General features: G+C 43.7%; 1 protein-coding gene across 2 annotated transcripts in view; it reads left to right on the forward strand.

Moving 5' to 3' along the window:
* Window positions 1-17,599, forward strand: part of IQCA1 (IQ motif containing with AAA domain 1) — a 280,666-nt gene that overhangs the window by 30,460 nt on the left and 232,607 nt on the right. The window contains exon 1 of one of the 2 annotated variants that reach the window (XM_040441111.1): window positions 9,507-9,702. The exons of the other annotated variant lie outside the window; for it this stretch is intronic. Within the exon in view, the coding sequence (XP_040297045.1) occupies window positions 9,692-9,702 (11 nt within the window). The 5' untranslated portion in view covers window positions 9,507-9,691. Of the gene's footprint in view, window positions 1-9,506; window positions 9,703-17,599 lie in introns of those variants that run through there. 2 annotated transcript variants of the gene reach the window in all.

Genomic DNA, 17,599 nt, shown 5'->3' on the forward strand with positions numbered 1-17,599 from the left:
GAGACCATCCTACGTTTTCTGCATTTTAGCGACAATACCACCTCCCGTCCCAGAGGCCACCCTGCTTTTGACCGGCTCCACAAAATTCGGCCCCTCATAGACCATTTCAACCTGAAATTTGCAGATTTGTATACCCCTGAGCAAAACATCTGCGTAGACGAGTCCCTAATACATTTTACCGGGCGCCTTGGCTTCAAACAATACATCCCAAGCAAGCGTGCCCGGTATGGGGTCAAATTGTATAAGCTCTGTGAAAGGGCCACAGGCTATACCCACAAATTTCGGATCTATGAGGGAAAAGATCAGACCCTGGAGCCGGTCGGTTGCCCTGACTACCTGGGGAGCAGTGGGAAGACAGTCTGGGACTTGGTGTCACCCTTATTCGGCAAGGGGTACCATCTTTATGTGGACAATTTCTACACAAGTGTGGCCCTCTTTAGGCATTTGTTTCTAGAACGGATTTGCGCCTGTGGCACCGCGCGAACTAGTCGCGTGGGCTTCCCCCAACGGCTTGTAACCACCCGTCTTGCAAGGGGGCAGAGGGCTGCCTTGTGTAACGAAGAACTGCTCCCGGTGAAATGGAGAGACAAGCGTGACGTTTACATGCTCTCCTCCATTCACGCAGACACGACAATCCAAATTGAGCGAGCAACCCGTGTCATTGAAAAGCCCCTCTGTGTCCACGACTATAATGCGCTCATGGGAGGGGTGGACTTCAATGACCAGATGTTGTCTCCGTATTTAGTTTCCCGCAGAACCAGACGCTGGTATAAGAAGGTGTCTGTATATTTAATTCAATTGGCGCTCTACAATAGTTTTGATCTCTACAGTAAGGCTGGGAGAACAGGATCCTTCCTCAAATTCCAGGAAGAGATCATCGAGAACCTCCTTTACCCAGGAGGTTCCGTGGCCCCATCCACCAGTGTAGTTAGCCGTCTACACGAGCGACATTTCCCCAGTGTCGTTCCTGGTACCTCAACCCAACCGTCACCCCGAAAAAGATGTCGTGTCTGTAGCAGGAGTGGAATAAGGCGTGACACCCGCTATTTCTGTCCTGACTGTGCTGACCACCCTGCCCTATGCTATGGAGAGTGTTTCCGGAAGTACCACACACAGGTACACCTAGCATAGGGATCACATCTCACCAGGACAGGCACACAGGGCTATTAGGGCCCATTCACTCACAGCTGCTGCAAACCTCTCCTTTCACCTGGGATAAAGTGCATAACGTACTTCGCCACATCTTTGGGCGATTTGCGCTTTGCACATTGTCCCATGGGGAAGGAGAGGTTTGTTCTATAAAAGGTAAAAAAAACTAAACAAAAAAAAAAATACCGGTAAGTAAAAAAGTTAAATGTTCAGTTAAAAAAGTTTAAAAAAAGTTTCTATGTTCTGTTCAACAGTTAATAAAGTTATTGCTTTGCGGCCTGGTTTTTTCTTTTTTGTTTTGTTTTTTTTACCTTTCAGGTGGACCAACCGATCGACTAGCTGCAGCACTGATGTGCATTCGGACAGAAGCATTGCGCTGCTGTCAGATTACACGCAAGTCGGTGTATGCGGCGCTGCAAGACGAGATTTCTCCTCTGCAGTAAAAGATACGTTTGCCGAGGCATATGAGCTGAGGAGGTGGCGGTGTTCATATACTTTGGCAAACACTTTGTATATATAAAAAAAAAAATCCCGGCAATGATTTATTCATCCACATCGATTGATGTGAATGGAGAAATCTGGTTTGCCAGGGCATACGAGCTGAAGTGGGAATGGATGTTGGGCGGAGCTCCTATGTCCTGGCAGACGCCTTTCCCCTCCTTTTTCTTTTTTTGGCAGAGATTTTTTCATCCACATTGATCGATGCGAATGAAGAAATCTGTGCCGTTCATTTTTTTCTTTCAGCCCAGAGGCTGAACGGAAAAAAAAAATCTCATTACCCGTATGCTCAATATAAGGAGAATAGCAGAAACTCCTAATGCTGGGCATACATGTAATGATTGCGGAGACCCTCAAATGCCAGGGCAGTACAAACACCCCACAAATAACACCATTTTGGAAAGAAGACACCCCAAGGTATTCGCTGAGGGGCATATTGAGTCCATGAAAGATTGAAATTTTTGTCCCAAGTTAGCGGAAAGGGAGACTTTGTGAGAACAAAATCAAAAAAATTTATTTCCGCTAACTTGTGCCAAAATTTTTTTTTTCAATGAACTCGCCATGCCCCTCATTGAATACCTTGGGGTGTCTTCTTTCCAAAATGGGGTCACATGTGGGGTATTTATACTGCCCTGGCATTTTAGGGGCCCCAAAGCGTGAGAAGAAGTCTGGTATCCAAATGTCTAAAAATGCCCTCCTAAAAGGAATTTGGGCACCTTTGCCCACCTAGGCTGCAAAAAAGTGTCACACATGTGGTATCTCCGTATTCAGCAGAAGTTGGGGAATATGTTTTGGGGTGTCATTTTACATATACCCATGCTGGGTGAGATAAATATCTTGGTCAAATGCCAACTTTGTATAAAAAAAATGGGAAAAGTTGTCTTTTGCCAAGATATTTCTCTCACCCAGCATGGGTATATGTAAAATGACACCCCAAAACACATTCCCCACCTTCTCCTGAGTACGGAGATACCAGATGTGTGACACTTTTTTGCAGCCTAGGTGGGCAAAGGGGCCCACATTCCAAAGAGCACCTTTCGGATTTCACAGGTCATTTACCTACTTACCAGACATTAGGGCCCCTGGAAAATGCCAGGGCAGTATAACTACCCCACAAGTGACCCCATTTTGGAAAGAAGACACCCCAAGGTATTCCGTGAGGGGCATGGCAAGTTCCTAGAATTTTTTATTTTTTGTCACAAGTTAGTGGAAAATTATGATTTTTTTTTTTTTTTTTTTCATACAAAGTCTCATATTCCACTAACTTGTGACAAAAAATAAAAATTTCCATGAACTCACTATGCCCATCAGCGAATACCTTGGGGTCTCTTCTTTCCAAAATGGGGTCACTTGTGGGGTAGTTATACTGCCCTGGCATTCTAGGGGCCCAAATGTGTGGTAAGGAGTTTGAAATCAAATTCTGAAAAAAATGACCTGTCAAATCCGAAAGGTGCTCTTTGGAATATGGGCCCCTTTGCCCACCTAGGCTGCAAAAAAGTGTCACACATCTGGTATCTCCGTACTCAGGAGAAGGTGGGGAATGTGTTTTGGGGTGTCATTTTACATATACCCATGCTGGGTGAGAGAAATATCTTGGCAAAAGACAACTTTTCCCATTTTTTTATACAAAGTTGGCATTTGACCAAGATATTTATCTCACCCAGCATGGGTATATGTAAAAAGACACCCCAAAACACATTCCTCAACTTCTCCTGAGTACGGGGATACCAGATGTGTGACACTTTTTTGCAGCCTAGGTGGGCAAAGGGGCCCACATTCCAAAGAGCACCTTTTGGATTTCATAGGTCATTTTTTACTGAATTTGATTTCAAACTCCTTACCACACATTTGGGCCCCTAGAATGCCAGGGCAGTATAACTTCCCCACAAGTGACCCCATTTTGGAAAGAAGAGACCCCAAGGTATTCGCTGATGGGCATAGTGAGTTCAAGGAAGTTTTTATTTTTTGTCACAAGTTAGTGGAATATGAGACTTTGTATGAAAAAAAAAAAAAAAAATCATCATTTTCCACTAACTTGTGACAAAAAATAAAAAATTCTAGGAACTTGCCATGCCCCTCACGGAATACCTTGGGGTGTCTTCTTTCCAAAATGGGGTCACTTGTGGGGTAGTTATACTGCCCTGGCATTCTAGGGGCCCAAATGTGTGGTAAGGAGTTTGAAATCAAATTCTGAAAAAAATGACCTGTCAAATCCGAAAGGTGCTCTTTGGAATATGGGCCCCTTTGCCCACCTAGGCTGCAAAAAAGTGTCACACATCTGGTATCTCCGTACTCAGGAGAAGGTGGGGAATGTGTTTTGGGGTGTCATTTTACATATACCCATGCTGGGTGAGAGAAATATCTTGGCAAAAGACAACCTTTCCCATTTTTTTATACAAAGTTGGCATTTGACCAAGATATTTATCTCACCCAGCATGGGTATATGTAAAAAGACACCCCAAAACACATTCCTCAACTTCTCCTGAGTACGGGGATACCAGATGTGTGACACTTTTTTGCAGCCTAGGTGGGCAAAGGGGCCCACATTCCAAAGAGCACCTTTTGGATTTCATAGGTCATTTTTTACTGAATTTGATTTCAAACTCCTTACCACACATTTGGGCCCCTAGAATGCCAGGGCAGTATAACTACCCCACAAGTGACCCCATTTTGGAAAGAAGAGACCCCAAGGTATTCGCTGATGGGCATAGTGAGTTCATGGAAGTTTTTATTTTTTGTCACAAGTTAGTGGAATATGAGACTTTGTATGAAAAAAAAAAAAAAAAAAAAAATCATCATTTTCCACTAACTTGTGACAAAAAATAAAAAATTCTAGGAACTCGCCCTGCCCCTCACGGAATACCTTGGGGTGTCTTCTTTCCAAAATGGGGTCACTTGTGGGGTAGTTATACTGCCCTGGCATTCTAGGGGCCCAAATGTGTGGTAAGGAGTTTGAAATCAAATTCTGAAAAAAATGACCTGTCAAATCCGAAAGGTGCTCTTTGGAATATGGGCCCCTTTGCCCACCTAGGCTGCAAAAAAGTGTCACACATCTGGTATCTCCGTACTCAGGAGAAGGTGGGGAATGTGTTTTGGGGTGTCATTTTATATATACCCATGCTGGGTGAGATAAATATCTTGGTCAAATGCCAACTTTGTATAAAAAAATGGGAAAAGTTGTCTTTTGCCAAGATATTTCTCTTACCCAGCATGGGTATATATAAAATGACACCCCAAAACACATTCCCCGCCTTCTCCTGAGTACGGAGATACCAGATGTGTGACACTTTTTTGCAGCCTAGGTGGGCAAAGGGGCCCATATTCCAAAGAGCACCTTTCGGATTTCACAGGTCATTTTTTTCAGAATTTGATTTCAAACTCCTTACCACACATTTGGGCCCCTAGAATACCAGGGCAGTATAACTACCCCACAAGTGACCCCATTTTGGAAAGAAGAGACCCCAAGGTATTTCGTGATGGGCATAGTGAGTTCATAGAAGTTTTTATTTTTTGTCACAAGTTAGTGGAATATGAGACTTTGTAAGAAAAAAAAAAAAAAAATCATCATTTTCCGCTAACTTGTGACAAAAAATAAAAAGTTCTATGAACTCACTATGCCCATCAGCGAATACCTTAGGGTGTGTACTTTCCGAAATGGGGTCATTTGTGGGGTGTTTGTACTGTCTGGTTATTGTAGAACCTCAGGAAACATGACAGGTGCTCAGAAAGTCAGAGCTGCTTCAAAAAGCGGAAATTCACATTTTTGTACCATAGTTTGTAAACGCTATAACTTTTACCCAAACCATTTTTTTTTTACCCAAACATTTTTTTTTTATCAAAGACATGTAGAACTATAAATTTAGAGCAAAATTTCTATATGGATCTCGTTTTTTTTTGCAAAATTTTACAACTGAAAGTGAAAAATGTCCTTTTTTTGCAAAAAAATCGTTAAATTTCGATTAATAACAAAAAAAGTAAAAATGTCAGCAGCAATGAAATACCACCAAATGAAAGCTCTATTAGTGAGAAGAAAAGGAGGTAAAATTCATTTGGGTGGTAAGTTGCATGACCGAGCAATAAACGGTGAAAGTAGTGTAGGTCAGAAGTGTAAAAAGTGGCCTGGTCTTTCAGGGTGTTTAAGCACTGGGGGCTGAAGTGGTTAATCAGTATTTTGTGGAAGCAGGTATATGGCACAACAGGTATATCCCAGCCCTCAATCAGTATTTTGTGGAAGAAGGTATATCACACCCCTCAATAATTTTTTGGGGGGCAACAGGTATATCACACCCGTTGCAAATATTTGTTCCAATAGCATTGGTCCCTCTATTTAGCTGCGGTATTGGAGCAGAACCGCACACAACCGCACACAATACAAATGCCCTATAATATACTTTCTATGTTAGAAAGTATATTATAAGTATATCACACCCCTCAGTATATCACACCTATCGATAGCACACCTATACCTTAAAAGGACTTTTGTGGCCCTATTAGCTAGCATTTGGTGTCCCTAACAGTCTGTCCCTGCTCCACAAAGCAACCTCTCCCTACACTGGCAAAATACAGAATGTAAAATGGCTGCCAGATCGGGTTCTTTGATAGGGTGGGGGTATGTCCATGTGCTGAAACATCTCAATTGGCTGTCCTGTCCCACCTGATGGATGTGTCATGGGTTAAAGTTCGGCACAATGCAAAAGAATATGGCGCCGGCGGACATCGCCATATGTTCGTATGTTCGGCAAAGTTTGCTGCAAAACGACTGCAGGGCCAACTGCAAGGCCATCTCTACAGGTCATCTAATAACCTTTATCTCTAATTTACTAAGAGTTCATAAACATTTATTTTTAAGCCACATTCCTTTCAGCAATATAAGAACTGAGCTATAATGAGTGTTTATATTGTGAAAGATCCGAAATAAGGAGCCCCTCAGCTCCACAAATGACAAGAGAGAAAATTTAGATCCTAAGACCAATTTAAAGGGGTTGTCTCACTTCAGCAAATTGCATTTATCATGTAAAGTTAATACAAGGCACTTCCTAATGTATTGTGATTGTCCATATTGCCTTCTTCACTGGCTGGACTTGTTTTTACATTACATTATGCACTGCTGATTTCCATGGTTACGACCACCCTGGTGGTCGTGCTTGGTGGTTGTGTTTGCACACTATAGGAAACAGCGATGGCCTATGTGCACTGCCATGGTACCGGCCACCAGAGAGGCCGGCGTATTTTTTCTATTGCGTGCAAGTACGGCCACCTCTGCTGGATTGCAGGGTCGCCATAACCATGGAAACAATCAGTGTATAATGTGATGGAAAAATGAATCCAGCCAGCAAAAGAAGCAATATGGACAATAAAAATACATTAGTAAGTGCCTTGTATTAACTTTCTCTACATGATAAATGCCATTTGAGGAAGTGAGACAAACCCTTTAAAAAATAATTTTTAGCTTAAAATGAGTACAATGCAATAAATCACAAAAATTTCCCAAAAGGTGTAAAAAGCCTTTAATCCCTCTGCTCTTCCAAGATAATAAAATATTGAAGAGAGATCTAACAAGTTGATAATATAAAGATCCAGGGGAACATTTACTAATAGAAGTAGTACGCCTTTTTTGGTGTAAAAATGTGTCGCAAGGCAAAATTTGTGGTAAATTTTGCAACATTTGCGATCTGTTCGCCACTCAATGCCACTTTTCCAAGTTTTCTATGTTTGGGACAAGGGAATGGTTTTATATCTGTTTTAGACTACATTTATCATTTGCAAAAAATTCGCAACCTAAGCCAGGCAGCCCCCTGGTGTATTTTTCTAGACTGTCGTACAATCCAGTACAGTTGCGTCAAATACATGAAAACTGTGTGCCCTTTCATAAATTTGAAGTGTCCCTCACAGTATATAAAGTGCACCATTTTTCAAGGGGCTTTTCCAGATGTAAAAATAAATACAATAAAAAAAATGATCAGCACTCCCCTGTTCAATCCCCCAGCTCCAGCGCAGCCGCTCTGGCTCTCCCTGCCTTTCTTTCTCTACTTTGCTTCAGCAGCGACATGCAGGGCCTCCACGTGATGGATACATTCAGTTACTGGCCAAATATATATATTTTTTTTATAAACATCATCTTCATATCTATACAATAAATGAACAACATTTATGATCAGTGAATGGCAAAAACAAACAAAAAACTAGTGACAATGGTCCAGATTTACCAAGGTGTCTGTTCAGAAAATCTGTCAAAGTGGCGTAAGTTGGTGCAATTTGGCATGTGTACAGTTTCTACGCTGTTTTTTCCAACATGCTTAAAATGGGAGTTGGATTTAGCAGAAAGTGGGCAGGAGCTAAGATGCGCCATTTTACTCCAAAATTTCAGTGTAAACTTGGTGTAAAAATCTGTTAATCCAACCCATAGTTGATATAGAGATAAAATTGTCCATCCAGCCTGAGCTCTTGGTACAGGTCTAGACAGCCTGTCTAAGATTACACTATCTTTAGTAAATTACATTGATTACTTGATTAGTAAAGGCCCTTTACACAGCCAGATAATCGCTAACGAGGGGGCTAAAGGTGCCACCGATTACCCGATGAATGAGTGAAGCGCTTGTTCATTGGATAAAATGCTCGTTTTGTGCAGGCTCCTAAAGGCTCATGCCCACGAACGTAAGGGCTCCGTGCCCGTGCTGCGGACCGCAAATTGCGGTCCGCAATGCAGGGCACCGGCCGTGGGGCATCCGCAGCAGATTGCGGACCCATTCAATTGAGGGTCCATACCGCAAAAAAGTAGTGCATGCACTACTTTATTGCGGTGCGGAGGCACGGCCAGAAACACCACGGAAACACACCATAGTGCTTCCGATCTGTGCTTCCGCACCGCATCTCCCAGATTGCGGACCCATTGAAGTGGCCGGTGCCCCGTGTATTGCAGACCCGCCATATGCGGTCGTGTGCATGAGCCCTAAATCATCGTTTGCAGGCAGCAGATTATGCTGTCTAATCACGCCCTGCTGCTCGTAAACAACTAGTCTGTATCGGGGCGAGCGATGGCATTAGTGATCGCTCCTCCACAGTATGCATGTAAATGTAGCTTTCTCTTCCACTGACGAGCAGACGATTTCCGGGAAAGAACACTTCTGTCTAAACAATCACCTGCTACACTGTTGTTTAGTGTAAAGGGACCTTAAATCTTGGCCATTGTATACTTAATGCTAAATTGTATGGAGAAAATAGTTCCCAAAAACTGACAAATCTTTCTGCAAAAAACAACAAAAAAAGTTGAAAGTATAACAAGGTAAATTTCTTTTTTTATTTTTTATTTACAAAGCTTCCTTGCTTTAGAGTTTAAAGGGGTTTTCCAGGATTTTAATATTGATGACCTATCCTCAGGATAGGTTATCAATATAAGATTGGCGGGGGTCCGACACCTGGCACCCACCGCCGATCTGATATTGATGACCTATCCTGAGGATAGGTTCATCAATATTAAAACCCTGGAAAACCCCTTTAAGGCAACTATTTTTGTAGTCTATGCCCAGCCCCGTGCCATTTTCTTGAATATTAGCACCCATTTTTTGGTTTGCTTTATATTCTACCACTGGAGGTGCAAATTCTTGGACAGAAGTAAAATTGCAAATACCAGTTAGTATTGTCAGTGCTGGTGCAGTTACACGTGAGTGATTGTTCTGGTGTCTTGTGTACCTGGCAGTGACTAATTAATAAAGTGCTGGTAGCGTCTAGCAGAGCTGTAGTAGTGGCAGAAACAGGAAGCTGCAGCGTTGCTAAGCAACGTCCTTTTAAATGGAGATGCCTTCTAATGCCGCTCCCTATTGTCTCCCTAGTAACCAAATAAACAGAAGAAAGCGCAGACAATCATGGCTGGAGCTCTCTCCTGCTGATCTATATACAGTATGTGCATTTTCCCAGTGGTGTAGTGGATGTCATCTTCAGCTGCGATTAGGGGATATTGTCACATCCTTTTCGCTGTGGGTTTCTAAGCAATATCAGATGCTGGATCTTGTTTACCCGGAAGCGATCGCTCGGTGCTGCAGAAGTCATGTCTCACACGTAAGTATGGGCTTAGGTCATTCCTATTCTCTATTTTAAGGCAGGAATCTGCGAAATCCCCTGGATTATCTGAGGGCTGAGGTTTTGCATTCACATCACACTATGGTTTGTGCAAATCTTTGTGCTTTTAAAAAAAAAACGACTCAGTATTGTGGAAATTGTGAAATGCTGTCTGCAAAGCTGATGATTGCCTAAGACACTAGTAGTCGTATAAAGGGATTCCTCTCATGTATGTTTCGCTTAAAGGGAACCTGTCACCGGGATTTTGTGTATAGAGCTGAGGACATGGGTTGCTAGATGGCCGCTAGCACATCCGCAATACCCAGTCCCCATAGCTCTGTGTGCTTTTATTGTGTAAAAAAATAAAATAATTTATACATATGCAAATTAGTCCTGTCCCTGACTCATCTCACATACAGGACTTATCTCAGGTTAATTTACATATGTATGCGGCTGGCCCACGGTCGGTTACTGCAATTTGCGGTCCGCAGCACGGGCAGCACACGTTTGTGTGCAAGAGGCCTAACTCATTCACCACCAAGGCCATTGATGTCTTAATGTCCAAAGAAAGAATTTCACCTTGTAGAACGAAAATAGGCGATTTTCTTTTTAATTTGCATAATCTTTATTTATGGGGCACATGGGGCTTTAACATGGTTTAAAAAAAAAAAACTATCAGGGGGGGGGACCATCCGTTTTTATATACCAACTAGAGTAAAAGCACAAAAATTTATTTGCAGACACTTTAATAAATTAGGTGCATCATTGGCTGCCCATGTGCCACAAAATGAAATCTATGGCAGATATCAGCTTGCGTAAAGTTATGTTATAATTTACTCCAGTTTCTGGTGTAGATTGTAGTAAATATGTTTATAAATGTTTATAAAGTAAATAGTAAACAAATTTGACCCCTCCCCTCCTGCTAAACCCGATCCACTTTTCATGTCACATTGGAAAGGTGGTGACAGAAGCGGGAAAGGGCAAAAAGTTGCACATTTCTGCACAAAATTGGCTTGTGTCAAAATTTGTGTAAAGTCCTTGATAAATTCTCCCGATATGTTTAAACTTGGTAAATTAGGTAAAATATAAAACAAATCAAGAAAAGTTCCGTATTGTTTTACTCTTGTCATTTATTGTAGTTGTTTTAAAGCGTTTTCCAACTGTTTTAGGGCTTGTTCACACGACCGTGTGAAGCCCGTCCCCGTGCTGTGGACCGCAAATTTTGGTCCGCAATGCACGGGCACCATCCGTGGGGCAGCCGCATGGGGATAGCAGACCCATTCACTTAAATGGGTCTGCGATCCGTCCGTTCCGCAAAAAGATTGAGCAAGTTCTATCTTTTTGCGGTGCGGGGGCACGGAATGGATCCCCAGAAAGCACTCCGTAGTGCTTCCGTAGTGTTCCGTTCCGCATCTCCGTATTTGCGGACCCATTCAAGTGAATGGGTCCGCATCCATGATGCGGAATGCACACGGAACAATGCGGTCCGCAATACGGCAACGGGCAGCACACGTTTGTGTGAATGAGCCCTTATACTGCTGACCTATCTTACGGACAGGTCATTAGTACCTGATTGGTGAGGGGACCGTTGCCGACAGGCTGTTTGAGGAGGTCATGGTTCTGAGGGGAGCTCCACAGTCTCCTCACAGTTTACCAAGCACAGTGCAGTACATTGTAGAGCCATTGTGCCTAGTATCGCAACTGGGACTGAGCTGCGCCTAGGCCATGTGACCAATGAACATGATGCCACTGGCCCAGGGTAAGCTGCAAGAAGGCCATGGCGCTTAGCATAGTCCTGCGGCCTCCTCAAACAGCGGATTGGGGGGGTCCTGGTTGGCAGACCCCCACCGATCAGATACTGATGACCTATCATAAGGCTGTGTTCACATCTGCATTGTAGGCTCCTTTCTGGGCCTCCGTCACACAGTTAGTTAAAAATAGCGGATAGAAAACTCCAGCATGGAGGACTTTTTTCTCCACTAAAGAAACATATAATGGTGCAGAAGAATGGAAATAAATAACGCTGTTGTAAAAGAGCCCTAAAACTATCGGAAAACCCCCTTAATAAAAAAAACTAAAACGTATTCTGCTGCGTAAAAAGATACCAGCCACGTGCACGATGGAATATAACGCTCATGTGTGCCATTTTACCATGCAAACATATAAAGAAACCATAATCATATTAGCAGAAAATGCAGGGAAGAAGCTGAACATTGAAGAAAGATACAACTGGTTGTTAACAGGGGGGGGGGGGGTCCCTGCACTGTCTGACACCATCTAATCAGTGCTGCCAGTGCAGACTGTGCCAGGGTACACCTGCAACTGGTAGCACTCAGTTGCACCTTTGTTCATAAACTTCTAGCAGGAATAATAGAGGAATGGCACAACATAGGCTTATATCAAAAGATGCTCCAAAATTGCCATTTCATGTGGATTGCAATTATTTACTAAGGATCCATTCACACGTCCGCAGTGTTTTGCAGATCCGCAAAACACTGGGCCGGCACCCCAATAGAATTGCCTATTCTTGTCCGCAGCTGCGGACAAGAATAGGACATGTTCTATTTTTGTGCGGAGCCACGGACCATAAGTTCGGGGCCGCGGACCGGAAATGCGGATGCGGACAGCACACATGATTGCGGAACGGATCCAGGCCCAAAGTGCGGACGTGTGAATGGACCCTGACACAGACAAGTCAGGAGAAGTGCACCCAAGGTACAACTGGTCCCACACCTATCAGACAATGGGGGCATATCCTAGCAATATGCCCCCATTGTCTGAGATGGGAATACCCCTTTAATAAAAGTGCCATGGTGCCCAAGCATTTCTGTTGTCCTCTTTATTGTTTTCCCAGAAACAGCGCCATACATCTGACTGGATCTTTAATGGGGTTTTCAAGACTGCAACATTGATGGCCTATCTATAGAATAGGTTATGAATATCTGATCTGTGGGGTCCAAGTCTGGACAACCCCACTTAACATCTGAATGAAGGAACCGTGATGCTCCAGCGCTTTGTATACCATTCATTGTTTCCAGATGCACAGTGCCATACATGTGGCTGTGGCGGTACCTGGTACTGCAGCTCATTCCTATGCGCTTGAACATGGAACTAAACTGCTGCCAGCTGTAGTACCAGGCACAGCCATAACCAAACATATGGCACTGTGCCCGGTAGACACTGACGGGAGAGCTGTGACCCCTTCATTCAGCTGATTGAATATCTAAGTTTCTGGGAGTCAGAGCCCCAGTGATCACATATAGATATCCTATCATACGGATAGACCGTCAGTATTACAGACCCTTTAATGACAGGACTCTGTATAGTGCAATCTGCCATTCAGTAGCCCACAAGCGATGCAGAAGGGGTTAAAGCATCTAATTATTACACATTCAATTGTATAAAATAGTGTTTAATATAACAAAAGACATAATAATTGTTCTATTTATTATCATCTGTTTAACCAGGCAGTAATTAGAATGATATTGTATCTTACAAGTTTCCAGGAGCTCGGTCTACAGTCTTATTTATGATGCATAAGTCAGGCTAATTTGCATAAATTAAAATATTCCTGGAAGCCAATGATTTTTGGAAAGCAATACAATAAATCTGCACAGCAATTATCTATTTATATATCATCAACAGATACGACAAATCCTTATACTGTAAAATCAGCGGCGTGTTGAGGTTCAGCACGGGCCCATGGAGTTCTGCTGGCGCCGCATCACAGATCAGTTACCGGTGCTGTGTACACAGCGGGTTTTGTCCGGCCGCCTCTTGGCATATTTGCCATTCTAAGGCCGGATCTATGCCGCTCCCTATTATAGTGAATGGGGTCGGGCGGACTTCCGGCAGGTCACGGGTGCACACTGTAGTATACCGAGTAAACGCTAGTGTGAAAGTAGCCCTACACTGGCGATTTAGACGCCGATCTTAGTCCATGTCCGCTGCAGCTTGATACGCCTAAGTTACATACAGAACTTATGCGCATGATCCGGTGACCATTCAACAAGATTAAATCTACGCCAGCTCCCTTGCTGGGGTAGATTTAAGTCATTTTCTATGCCAAAAACAGGCATAGAAACTGATGAATGAGCCTGGCCTTCTGGCTGCCCCCTTCCCTGTCAGCGCCGCGCTCTCTTTTCTCAGAACTCGAGAAAAGGGCGTAAGTGACAGACAGGGAAAAAAGCACAGATTTTGCTGCGAGACACCTTTGCGACAAAACCTGCCCTTAAATTCGCCAAAAGTGGCGTATATTTTTTCATAAATGACTCCCTAAATTTTATTTTTTTTGGGCATTTTTTGCCAGTTTTAGAGAAATGCTGGCTGTCCACACAATTATACCAGTCCTAAACCCTGTCTAATAATGACTGGCATAGCTCCACACCATAACAGCAGCAGGCACCTTTACCCCGTAATATTTCCAGCCTCCCATAGAACTACCATTACTGTAGGCTTATCATAGTTTACCCACAGTGCCTCCACAACAATGTCTACCACAGTGCCTCCACAACAATGTCTACCACAGTGCCTCCACAACAATGTCTACCACAGTGCCTCCACAACAGCGTCTACCACAGTGCCTCCACAACAATGTCTACCACAGTGCCTTAGCAACAATGTCTACCACAGTGCCTCCACAACAATGTCTACCACAGTGCCTTCACAACAATGTTACCACAGTGCCTCCACAACAATGTTACCACAGTGCCTCCACAACAATGTCACCACAGTGCCTCCACAACAATGTCTACCACAGTGCCTCCACAACAAAGTTACCACAGTGCCTTCAAAACAATGTCTACCACAGTGCCTTCACAACAATATCTACCACAGTGCCTCCACAACAATGTCTAGCAGAGTGCCTCCACAACAATGTCTAGCAGAGTGCCTCCACAACAATGTCTAGCAGAGTGCCTCCACAACAATGTCTAGCAGAGTGCCTCCACAACAATGTCTAGCAGAGTGCCTCCACAACAATGTCTAGCAGAGTGCCTCCACAACAATGTCTAGCAGAGTGCCTCCACAACAATGTCTAGCAGAGTGCCTCCACAACAATGTCTACCACAGTGCCTCCACAACAATGTCTACCACAGTGCCTCCACAACAATGTCTACCACAGTGCCTCCACAACAATGTTACCACAGTGCCTCCACAACAATGTCTACCACAGTGCCTTCAAAACATTGTCTACCACAGTGCCTCCACAACAGCGTCTACCACAGTGCCTTCAAAACATTGTCTACCACAGTGCCTTCACAACAATGTCTACCACAGTGCCTCCACAACAATGTCTACCACAGTGCCTCCACAACAATGTTACCACAGTGCCTCCACAACAATGTTACCACAGTGCCTCCACAACAATGTCTACCACAGTGCCTTCAAAACATTGTCTACCACAGTGCCTCCACAACAGCGTCTACCACAGTGCCTTCAAAACATTGTCTACCACAGTGCCTTCACAACAATGTCTACCACAGTGCCTCCACAACAACGTCTACCACAGTGCCTCCACAACAACGTCTACCACAGTGCCTCCACAACAACGTCTACCACAGTGCCTCCACAACAATGTCTACCACAGTGCCTCCACAACAATGTCTACCACAGTGCCTCCACAACAATGTTACCACAGTGCCTCCACAACTTTTGAGAACAGGCAATGCCTTTGAGTAATGTCCGCATTCCCAGACAGCCCCTGGAAGCGCACTATTATGTAGTGTAAAGAGTACAAGATAGTGCCCCATAAACTGTGCCAGAGCTAAATGATAGTGCCACCAAGATAGTGCCCACGTGAACTGCGCTAGTCATACAGTCATACAATGCTCTGGGGTGGCTTCAGTGTAACTCTGTTCGGGAGCTACATGTGGGCGCTCAGCACCATCTCCATGACCAGGGGCGGACTGGGAACTTAAAGTGGCCCTGGAAAAAATTGTAAAAGTGGCCCCGTTTTGTAGTTGGGTCCAAACTGATGGAAGGCAGGGCCAGCACAAGTAGGCTGGGCTAGCAATAACATATTGTGGCACATTATACTGCTCCAACAGAGCCAAATACCACAGTCCATCACAAAATACTGCCGTCAGCAGCACAAAATACAGGGAGTGCAGAATTATTAGGCAAATGAGTATTTTGACCACATCATCCTCTTTATGCATGTTGTCTTACTCCAAGCTGTATAGGCTCGAAAGCCTACTACCAATTAAGCATATTAGGTGATGTGCATCTCTGTAATGAGAAGGGGTGTGGTCTAATGACATCAACACCCTATATTAGGTGTGCATAATTATTAGGCAACTTCCTTTCCTTTGGCAAAATGGGTCAAAAGAAGGACTTGACAGGCTCAGAAAAGTCAAAAATAGTGAGATATCTTGCAGAGGGATGCAGCACTCTTAAAATTGCAAAGCTTCTGAAGCGTGATCATCGAACAATCAAGCGTTTCATTCAAAATAGTCAACAGGGTCGCAAGAAGCGTGTGGAAAAACCAAGGCGCAAAATAACTGCCCATGAACTGAGAAAAGTCAAGCGTGCAGCTGCCAAGATGCCACTTGCCACCAGTTTGGCCATATTTCAGAGCTGCAACATCACTGGAGTGCCCAAAAGCACAAGGTGTGCAATACTCAGAGACATGGCCAAGGTAAGAAAGGCTGAAAGACGACCACCACTGAACAAGACACACAAGCTGAAACGTCAAGACTGGGCCAAGAAATATCTCAAGACTGATTTTTCTAAGGTTTTATGGACTGATTAAATGAGAGTGAGTCTTGATGGGCCAGATGGATGGGCCCGTGGCTGGATTGGTAAAGGGCAGAGAGCTCCAGTCCGACTCAGACGCCAGCAAGGTGGAGGTGGAGTACTGGTTTGGGCTGGTATCATCAAAGATGAGCTTGTGGGGCATTTTCGGGTTGAGGATGGAGTCAAGCTCAACTCCCAGTCCTACTGCCAGTTTCTGGAAGACACCTTCTTCAAGCAGTGGTACAGGAAGAAGTCTGCATCCTTCAAGAAAAACATGATTTTCATGCAGGACAATGCTCCATCACACGCGTCCAAGTACTCCACAGCGTGGCTGGCAAGAAAGGGTATAAAAGAAGAAAATCTAATGACATGGCCTTCTTGTTCACCTGATCTGAACCCCATTGAGAACCTGTGGTCCATCATCAAATGTGAGATTTACAAGGAGGGAAAACAGTACACCTCTCTGAACAGTGTCTGGGAGGCTGTGGTTGCTGCTGCACGCAATGTTGATGGTGAACAGATCAAAACACTGACAGAATCCATGGATGGCAGGCTTTTGAGTGTCCTTGCAAAGAAAGGTGGCTATAGTGGTCACTGATTTGTTTTTGTTTTGTTTTTGAATGTCAGAAATGTATATTTGTGAATGTTGAGATGTTATATTGGTTTCACTGGTAAAAATAAATAAATGAAATGGGTATATATTTGTTTTTTGTTAAGTTGCCTAATAATTATGCACAGTAATAGTCACCTGCACACACAGATATCCCCCTAAAATAGCTAAAACTAAAAACAAACTAAAAACTACTTCCAAAAATATTCAGCTTTGATATTAATGAGTTTTTTGGGTTCATTGAGAACATGGTTGTTGTTCAATAATAAAATTAGTCCTCAAAAATACAACTTGCCTAATAATTCTGCACTCCCTGTATATCCCCAAAATCCTTCACTGGCCGGCCCCCTGGGCATTGACCCACAGGGAAACATCCCTGTAAGGTTTATGGCCAATCCGCCGCTGTCCATGACCAGAGGACAGAGATAGGAGGGTGAAATCTGCAGGTAAACCGTAAACAAAATTGACATGATGAGGATTTGTAAGGATAGTAAAAAAAAAAAAAAAACTCAATAGTGGTGCCCCCTGCAGTTAAAGAAGGGCATTGCTTAA

Source organism: Bufo bufo, chromosome 7, assembly GCF_905171765.1.
Source record: "Bufo bufo chromosome 7, aBufBuf1.1, whole genome shotgun sequence".
Taxonomy (NCBI): domain Eukaryota; kingdom Metazoa; phylum Chordata; class Amphibia; order Anura; family Bufonidae; genus Bufo; species Bufo bufo.